The sequence below is a fragment of the Nipponia nippon genome, unplaced genomic scaffold (assembly GCF_047370975.1).
Source record: "Nipponia nippon isolate SJK-2023a ecotype South Korea unplaced genomic scaffold, ASM4737097v1 scaffold_1, whole genome shotgun sequence".
Lineage (NCBI taxonomy): Eukaryota > Metazoa > Chordata > Aves > Pelecaniformes > Threskiornithidae > Nipponia > Nipponia nippon.
This window is the reverse complement of record NW_028262290.1, coordinates 120,335,478-120,345,732: the sequence shown is the minus strand read 5'-3', so window position 1 is coordinate 120,345,732 and position 10,255 is coordinate 120,335,478. Positions and strand designations below refer to the sequence as shown.

Below are 10,255 nucleotides of genomic sequence, written 5' to 3'. Positions count from 1 at the left end.
CTCCTACACTTTCGAAGCTCCAGCCATCTGGATTACTGCAGATGTTTCCCTTTGTGCTCAGTAAGTACCAATACGCAGCATACAAGAGGTGGGTGTACACGTGGCTGCTGAAGCACTGATGTTAGGCCAGCCTGAAACAAGCGTACTGACAAGTGGTCCGTTCCTCTGGAAGAGCTTGGTCATGCACTTCAGAACTTTGCAAAGAAGCATCTTGAGCCTGGTATGGTTTTTTTTTTTCAGTGAATGGCATAAACCATAACACTGTGATCTTAGATAAAAGTTAGAGGTTATACAAAACAAATATGTCCTAGTATTTGTCTATTTTAAAGGAACCATTACAGCAAAGTGGAGCTCAATGCTTTCACCTGCTTGAATCTTCTGTCTGTGGCTTGTGTCTTCGGTTTTAATATCCTTGTCCTTCTGCTTATGGCAATCCTGGCTTTGCAGAGTGTTTGCAATTAAAATTCTCGTGCTGTGATGTGTCACTGATCTTCATAACATTCCCCTGGCTTCACAGCAACAAGTGTACTTGGCAATTTCTAGTGCTGACAAACTCCAGTTTTCTTCCTCTGCTGCTCAGGTGGTCAGAGCCACACAAGTGCCAACAAATTCGATAAAGCACAAAAGCAGTGTTTCTGACTCAGCAGGGCTTTGTACCAAGGCGAGGGCAGGAGAGGTATTGTGCTGAGTGCCCAAAATTGGCTGGCGCCTCTGGGTGGGAAGTGAAGTGAAACTGGAAGATCACCTTGTAAGCAGGCCTGGTGCCATCCAAACAGATGGGCTGAGGTATAAGCAGCCAAAGAGTCATTTAGGAACACAAAATGGATTTGTTGAAGGCAGGTTTCCAGGCATGAAATGTCAGAATGGTTGCCTGTGTCGAGCCTCCAAACCTGAAGGGAAGGGTATGTGCAAGTAGTGTGGGATGAGCTAGCGCTGAAAACAAACATGAAAATCTGTCTTGGATCCTTTCCTGGATCCATTGAAAGATTTTTTATTTTTTTTTTTTTGTCGCTATGAGACCTAGGAGGGATGAGTGGGAGAAGAGTCCTGCAAAGCAGTATTATTTCCCTACCACATGGATCACTTCCCCCAAACTGTGCTGACAAGGTAAAGAAATCATTTCTTTTGCCTCCCACAGATATGGATGTGCAGGAGGCCCGTAACATTGCTCTGGCTGGTTAGTCTTTGGCAGCTGTATTTAATAGCTTCAGGACAAATTCTGTAGTACTAGCCAAGCTCTAAACAATTTATTATAGACAGAAATACACCTTAGTAAAGACTTAAAAGACTGAGTTAATCTCCAATGGCTGTGGAGTTGTAGTGAGGATTGAATTGCCTCACTGTAATAAGAACTCAGCTCCTCTCTGGGACTTTTCTGCTTACTAGATCAACAACAACAAAGGGGGGGGGGGGAGAGAGAGAACAACCCAAACTTTCATAACTCTAAAACTCAAGAATTTATGATGATAATTGATGGAAATGTGCTTTGTTGCTTTTCCATCCACTACAAAAGCCAGGCAAACACTTATTACTTGTCTGCTGATCAAAGGTGCAAAGTAGAGAAGGGATCACAGAAAGAGAAATGTAATGACTTGAAAGGAAATGAGTTTGCAGGTAAGACTGAAGGCAAAGACTCCAATTGCAAGCTAAGCTTTATCTGAGCTTACATTGTTATGCCCTGTAACTGGTGCCTTGCCGTTCCAGTTTAGAAAGCGGAGAATGAAAGAAAGCATTAATCTGGCTGAAATCCACATAACAAGATTGTGTGCGGAACAAAAGTGAAATCACACAGTGCAGTCGGTGAAATACAGCTTGAGGAGGAGGGGGGAATATGCTAGGAACAGCAGTTTTCTAACCTCTTTACTGCAGCTGAACATACTTTAAGAGGCATTAGGATTTAGTCTTTGTAGCGAGAGGGGTAGGAAAAATCAGGACCTAGTTACTATTCTTTGATTTTTGCAGCAGAATATTCTTGCCAGAAGTAGGCCTGTTAGAGCGTGCTGTCAGGGAAATGATTTGCATTTGGTAGAACTGCCTCTCAGTTCTTTCAGCGCCTGCTGCCCTTGTGGCACTTTAACACTGCTCATTTGTTGGACACTCTGCATTTGATGTTTTGATTTTCACCAGTTGCTCTGCAGAAAAGGATTGTGCAACAGTCGAGGACTACCGATCTTTGGGAAGAGGCAGAAAACATGCATTCAGATCTCAAACTCCAGACGGGGAAGCCTCTTTAATTGTGCAGTAACAGAAATTGCCTAAATTATGGATAATCTGCTGCATAAGTCTGTCTTCTATTTCATAAAGCTTCCTATCCATGCAATTTGGAAACTTGTATCAACAGTGAAAGACAAGAGGATTCAACAAAAGGTAAAAACAAATTTAAAAAAAAAAAAACAACTTTCAGTTGTAACCCTGTGGGTGACCTAGCTATATCTTAAAGGGAGAGGATCAGAAGTTTAGCTGCACTGTTTGCTAAATATCAATATCTGGGGGTAATGGCTATGTTTAAGTTTTTATAAGAGCTTTGTGACTTTGAGAAAATTGGCCCTGAGAACAAATAATTTTTGACTCTGAGGAAATTACTGGAAACTTAAAGCAACTGGGGTCTGAGACCAGGAAGCTTTAAGTAGTCATTACCTGTCTGTTGAAGATCACAAAAATCCGTATTTCGCTGCTGTCATGAGCCGTTTTCAGTGTAATTCCAGTTCATCTTGAATCACTCGTCTCCATCCTAGCTGGCTGAAGAAATTGTTAAACTTACTTTTACTTTTGATAGTCTTGAATCTCCTTGTTACACTAAGGGGAGGTATATTTGAGAAAATTAATTCCTAAATATGTATATAAATTAAACCAGACTTCCCCTCTCAACTCTGCTGTTAGCCATAAGCATGATGCTCTGCTGTTCTCTGTGCTGTAAGGGCTTTGTCTTTACTAAGGGATGTTAATTAGTCTGAGATCAGGTGTAGGGACCGGTCAGTATTTGGGCTCCTTGTCATGTAAATCTGTGTTAAGTAAAAGGTTGAATTCTTAGCAGTAGGGCTTGTAACTTAGTTTCTTAAATGTTTTGGTAGATCATGATTTCTTGACTTAAATGCAACATGAATATCCTTAGGAGAACTGAATTGTTATTTGAAGTTGTTGCCGTTTCACAAGGAAATGGAAGCTATTTCGCATGGCGGGGGAGAAGGAGTGACTCTGGAATGGGGCCATCTCTGAGTTACTGTTCTTCTTCATCCAATATCTGCTCACTATTAAGCTATGTGATGAGCGTTCAGAAGCAGCCTATAACAAGAGCTGAAATTCTGCATTCCTTTGAAACAGTTAAACTTCTTTGCTCTTTGTGCACTAAATGATGGTGAATAGCATACTTCTGTAAATGAGAGGTCAGCAGGAAAAGAAAGGCACATTCCTTTGACATGATATATTTTGGAAAAAAATGTACCAGGGCTATAACCGGTGTGGGGGAAAAATCTGCTTTTCCTGTTTTGGTACAGTAATGTTCATTATTTTCTTTCTTACTCCTAATGTTTTTACAATGGCTAACAGCTCAAGCACTACATGCTTAAAGAAACATCGTATTCATTCTCCGTGGGTTTGTCTGATCAGCAGGGCTGATATTCACCAAATACTAACATTGGCTTCTTTGACTCTACAAACACTTACAGGGGTGGGAAGTGCAGTTGAGCTCAGCAGGTTGCCCTGCATGGTGTTGAGAATAAGCTTTTTATTTCTGAGGATCACATTATTTTATCTAGCAGGGTAAGTCCTTGGGATTGTTTGCGTAATACTGTCTCAATGCCTTTTAATAAATATTATCAGTAGATGACTAACTGCTTTTTCTTTGAGGTTTTTTTTGTCGTTGTTTTCTCAATATTCACCCTTACTGATCTGGACAGGTATTAAATTAAAGCTCAGGAGGGCTGATGGATCCATGCTAACAGTGCTATTGCCACGTTCCGTTCAGGCAGTTTTTCTCTGATGCTCATAGTGCTGCTTGTACAGTCACAGAAGCAAAAATCGCAAGCAGAGGATGTATGCAGGGCTAGTTGGCTAATAACTTTGAGCTGGTCCAGGTTTGTCCTGACAGCTGAACTTCAGAGGATGCATACATCAGTTATAACTTGAACATTAATTGGTGAGATTGAATGGTTTAGAGAGCAACCTGTAACTTGATGCTAAATTAAACCATTCTGTGTGTGTAAGGATGTGAGTATCTTCAGTGCAATATACTTCTGGCACTGCTGCTCCAAACTGCTGGAAGAAATCCACTTAATCAAAACAAGTATTCATGTGGTTATTAGTATGTTAGTCCCAAGACACAAAGCCTTATCAATATAAAATGAACTGAATGCGATGCTATTATTCATTCTCTTTACATTGCCTGATACTATGCAGTGAATGTAATGACGCTTGTTGAAGAACTGCTGTTCACTGCGATGTTCCAGAAAAGATACGCATCCTAGGAGACTTGTTCAGTGATCAAACATTTTAAATGAAATGCAACATTAAGTGTAATGATTTCAATCTGACCTCAGCTTTGCATGCTCACTTTAATGAGTTGCATTTTATTCTGGAAACTAGACAACTAGAAATCTTGCTTACTGGTTGCTTAGAAACTTTACAGAAACTCATCATCAGTAAAAGCATTAGACATCAAATATTTCACTAAAAACTAAAGCTGCGAAATAAATGCATATTGTTCAGAAATGATAGATTCTGCAAATTACCACAGAATCTTATGAAGGCGAAGAGATAAACAGATTATAAGAAGGACGTGTATAGATAAGAACATCCAGACTTATACTAAGAAGGATAAACTTGCTTGCTTCAGGTATACAGCATAGTTTAGGAAGACTGTTTCCATACTGGCAGTGTATTCAATGTTTCCTTTCTTGGATCACCTTCTGAAATCATTCCATATCTGAATATACCAGGCCCAGGAGCATAGACTTCATGGAGTATCGGTATGATCCAATAATGGAATTATTTATGATCTTTGAGATTTTTATCTCCTATTTTTAACCCAATCTTGAATGTTTTAAAGCACGAAAATCTGAAAGCTTCTTGACAAGCTTTATACCAGTAGTATGAAAATGTGTTTTATGGCTATATGGTAGAGTTTCTTTGAGAGTAAGTGATGTTTTAACAGCATAGTTGAGTTTAGGATGTAATTCTAGTTAAATGAAGCTTTTATGTAGACCTGTATAGCTATTTATAATGGGAATATGTGGGTTTTTAAGAGTAATTCTTATCTAATTCTATACATTGAATTTTTCCGTAAAAAGTATTATGATTAAGTTCTTAGAAGGGGTGAGGCATCTAATATTAGTTCAGCCTGAGTAAGGAAATGAATGAAACAGTGTCCTAGGATGTGGAATTGTCATTGACAGATGAGGTAGAATTTTTTCTTATAACTTAAAAAATAAGCTCCAAATAAAAATTATGGTGAAGGAACTTAGAAGATATAGAAAGGAGGACACCAGACAGAAGGTGAAAATATAATTTATGTTTTGATATGGTTACTGCTTCTTTTGGGGGGCTGGAAAATCCAAAGCGCTGTGAATTTTAGCCTTGGAATTGACTGCAAGCAATCCTGAAACAGCAGCTGAGTAGCCCTGGAAATAAGTTTTCCTTGGTGACTATGCAGTGGGTTTGTGGTTTTAATGACATGGCTGACTAATCTCAGTCAAACCCATTTCTGAGTATATAAATCAGAAAACTTTGCTCCTGCTGATAATGCTGTAGTATAGATATAAACATGCCAGTTATTTTCCTGTCAGAGATAAGCGGCCTATTATTTCAAGGTGTTTAAGAGGCCTCTCTGCTTAGATAAAATACAACAGAAAGCATGTATATGTGGCTCGTTTACTGGTGTATATGCTGGGATGGATATCTCCCTTCCTTGAAGTAATTTTTCAATTCATTTGGCAAAGCAAGAAATAAATTTTGCCTTTGTTGCTAGTTTGAGCGTACCTGAATTAGCATTTGAGGAAATTACTTTTCAAGAGTATTGTAAGGTTACCTCTTTCCAAAACATGGCCGTAAAACTTAGACTGCCTGTTGAAAATGCCAGTTGGACCCAGTTGAAACTTTTTCCTGAAAGAAACCACAGGATGCTTTTTTCCTTTACAATCAGCTTCCAAAGGACATCTGAACAATGTTAAAGAAAATGAAAGAACCATCGTTTTGTGCTGGGAAACCTCCAGCTTTTCTTCTGAATCCTAGCAGTAAATAGTTTCTTACAGCTTCTCCAGCCAATACTTCTTTCAAATTATTTTTGAGCTATGCACCAGCCACAAGATGAACGCGAAAATAATTTCTCTAGCTAACAGTTCGCACATAAGAGTGATACCATCAATGAGCTTCTATACGTGAGCATGGTGTTTGATCTTTTAGGGAAACCACCAAGTGAGCTCTGGGAGTCCAGAACTGAGACAGCACAGAATGATTTGTACGTTGTGCTTGGCATTGAGAGTATGTATGTCCTTAGCAAGTAACACAGCTGCTTTGGCAGAACCCTTTTTAGCCTCTTTTCTGAAGGAAGTGAGCTGTATCTGTCCGTCTCCCCCAGTAACTGTGGAACTCAAAGATGTGAAACGCCCACACGCTTAATGAAAATACGACTGGTAAGAGGGGAGGCATCCTGTTAAATCTGCCTTTAAGAGCAGCATTTCATCAAAGAGATCATGCAGGGGAGAAAAATCATGAGTACTTCATACACTGGAAAAGCTCCAGTCGGTGTTGTCACCTCTCGGGTATTAAACCCAAACCCTACCCTGGAGAACATATCTGAGAAAATCCTTGACTCGGATACCTGGTAGTGGTTGATTCCCTGCTGCAGCTTAGTCAGTTAACAAGCCAGTCAACCAGAGGACACCAGACTGCTGAAGACCAGACAGGATATTCCCCTAACTGTCATGGGAGGGCTATTCCCTGCAATGAAAACATACTTTTCTTTCTTGAGTTCACAGTTCAATCACTGCTTTCTAAATTAATTTGATTAGAGTTGGATAATAGCATCTAAGCTGAGTTGCACCAAGCTGTCTTTCCTTCAAATCACTATGCTAACTGTGACTGGACAGGATTTGTAAGTCGCTCTAAGGTCTGAGTAGGAAGAGAGTACAGTTCCTCTTGTGAGGATGTTCTCGTAACGGAGCTTACTAGATATTCACTTGTTGTGCGTTGTTCTTTTGCCTTACCTTGTTTTCCTCAAAAATGGCAACTCTGCCCAGTTTAACAAAGTCTTATCTCACAGAATCCTAGAATGGTTTGGGTTGGAAGGGACCTTAAAGATGATCTGTTTCCACCCCCCCGCCATGGGCAGAGACACCTTCCACTAGACCAGGTTGCTCAAAGCCCCATCCAACCTGGCCTTGAAAAGTAACTGAAGAAGACAGCGCTCACAAAGGATAGGTCTTTAATCAAGGAAGAAAAAGCTTGCAGGATGCATGCAAATAGGAAATAAGGTACACCCTTCAATCACTATTTAACCTTTGGAATAATTTATCTGTTGTCATCCCATACTCTGAAATTTTGGTTAAATGTGCTTATAAAAGATTTTATATAGATGAAATAGAGGTTATAGTCTTTGTGCACAGTTTACAGACAGAAGTTCTCTGTTATATACACAGTCAGCCTGGATTACAGAAATAATTCCTCATAGCTTTAAAATCTACATTAGTTGACTCAAAATGGCACTGTTGAACTTTGTCTGTAAATGTAGTCGTTATAGGCCGAGCAACATTAGTATCACTGAATCTGACATATCTTTGACACGCAGTTCCTGAAATTATAGGACTACAGGCATTTTAAAGGACACATTTCATGTCCTCAAGTGACAATCTAAGACTTTTGCAAGAATCAGCTCTTCCAAGTGGGAATGATTTCAGACATCTTACTCAGCCTGGAGATGAGATACTGAGGATGCAGCTAAAGGGTCTGAACGGGACACATCACCCATAAAAGATCTAGCAGCTTTTGCCGAAATAGCTGGCACTTGATCTCTGCTCTGAGGTTAACAGTACCTCCCATCACACGCAAGTTAATCTCTAGCTGGAAATGATGCTGTCCCTTAGTGTGTATAGGAGAGATGAGATCTATTATTGCCAGTGTTGTAACAGTGACAATGCTTGTATTATGGCTGTGGTAGTCCAAGTGCTACTATTGTGTTAAAAAAAAAAAAAAAAAGAGGGGGCACCTGTAGTCTGGCTTTGTTTTGCTTTTCTAAAGATTTCTGTATCTAGAGATACATTTGGTGTAGCTGCCTCAAGTTTCCAGTATAAGCGCTCTATGAAATATGCAGATATTACAAATTACATAGTACTTCTCTACTAAGACAACTAAGAAATCTATATAGCTATTAATGAAAACTTCATTATAATGGCTTTAGACATGTGAAGTTAAGTTTAATAATAGTGGTATACTTTTTGGTATGTAAAAACTATGCATATGTTAAATTTGAGATGACGCGTTAAAAGTGCTGCTTGCTTTGAATGACTAAGGTGCTATGATTTTTGTGGTTAAACAGAGGCTTGACTCATTTCTTTAATGAACCATTTTCCCTAACTTCTGTTCTTCATTGTTCTGAAGCATAAAACCCGCCAACTGATTGCTGCATATCCCTGGGGTGGCATGTCCCGAATCTGAAATACTTTGTGATTCTCTGGGGCTGATGGGTGTTATGTTGTTTAATATTTTATGCTTAACACTATCATGTCAAAATGATTCTTGTGTCCTAACAGTTCCTTGCAGTTCACAAATTCATTTGGAAAACTCTCTCTTCTAATAGAGTTGGGTAGCTCAGGTATCCTCTTTGTCACATTAGCTTCTTCTAAGCTCATTGGGATCAATAATTGAGAGACTGCACCAGAAGTAGTCCATGTTTGCTCTGGTTTGGCTTTATGCTAGTCTTTCTACTGTTGTCACACAGAAATTCCTGTATGTACGGATTGTATGAAGTTTTCCAGGGATGTGCAGATTCTTCTTTTTTCCCCCTCAAGTAGATTTTCTTCTTGAATTATGATCATCGGTATTGAAGCTTGGATGTTTTGCCCCTTCAGATAAGCATCTTTGAATTACCATCTTATGGTTGAAATATAAGCTGCATCTCTACTGCTTTGTCAGACACGACTGGTCAATTTTTCAAGTACACACTATGTCTATCTATATACACACATTTTAAGATGAGCAGGTTTTGGTATTGTCATAAGAAAACAGCAACTAATACAAACCACTTGGAGGAAGCACTACGCTAAACAAGGTGTTGACCTTCTGCCTTTTTGACAAAAGCAAAGAGGAGCTGTGGTCCCTTAGCATCTTGAAGAACTTATCTAGCTGCTTATGGACTGTGGCAGCTCTTGACTAATGGTTTATGCTATTCAGATTCTTATTTTAAGAAGCTGAAAACTTATTAATCTAAATGGCCAATGATTATTGATTTTTTTGGAGTCTAAGTTTATGAGATGGTCTGCTGAAGAATTTTTACATTGTTGACATTTAAAATAGGATTATATTACATTTCCTGAAATATTATTTTTCATTTAGGCACTGTTAGTGACACTGATGCCACGTCAATCAGATACGGTCAGGTTCTTCACTTAGGCCAGTGTCATGACTGAATGGCTGCTGATGACAACTGTTGCTTGGGGAGGGAGAAGGAGTGGAGCGGGCTGGCTGCTACTCCGAAATCTAATAAAATGAAAAACCTTAACAGAATAGGCAGTGCAGTAGAAAGCTTAAAGATTAAAGAGAGACTATGCTGAACTTTTACAGCATTATTTGAATAACTGGTAGAGCAGTGTATGCAAGCACAAGTATGTCAAGGACTGAAGGCCAAGAGAAGAGTTCAAAACTAAGATATATTCCATTACTGTAGCTTTATTTGTGTACAAATGAAACATTATTTTTAATTAAAAAATTCTCTCTGTCCTATCCTACTGTTTCCTCCCTTATAAAACTGTGAGTAAGTCTGCCAGATACAGATGGATTAGATTTAATTTACGGGGCCTTCATGTTAGCGTTTCTAATGCCACTGAAAGACAAGAAACCCACCAAAATTTAAGTAGCATTTAAAGGTCTGGGACAGTTAAACAAAACAGATGCTTGTGATTCCTGTTTTCTTAATTGAATTTCTTCAGCTGTGCCCTGTCAAACTAGCTTATCACACCATCAGATGTACTGAACATGTGTTACAATTAAGAGGTACTGGGCTCATGTGCACTCAGTAACACATGTATATATATTCACATTTCTCCCC

At 39.1% G+C, this 10,255-nt stretch overlaps 1 protein-coding gene across 3 annotated transcripts in view; it reads left to right on the top strand.

Annotated features, from left to right (window-relative positions):
• The first annotated feature begins 2,051 nt into the window (after positions 1-2,051).
• ATP2C1 (ATPase secretory pathway Ca2+ transporting 1) overlaps positions 2,052-10,255 on the top strand; it is a 68,915-nt gene continuing 60,711 nt past the window's right edge. Inside the window, exon 1 of one of the 3 annotated variants that reach the window (XM_087770009.1) lies at positions 2,052-2,367. In XM_087770009.1, the coding sequence (XP_087626135.1) occupies positions 2,263-2,367 (105 nt within the window). In that variant the 5' untranslated portion in view covers positions 2,052-2,262. The remainder of the gene's footprint in view (positions 2,368-10,255) is intronic. The other 2 variants (XM_087769947.1, XM_087769940.1) reach the window with 2 other exon arrangements.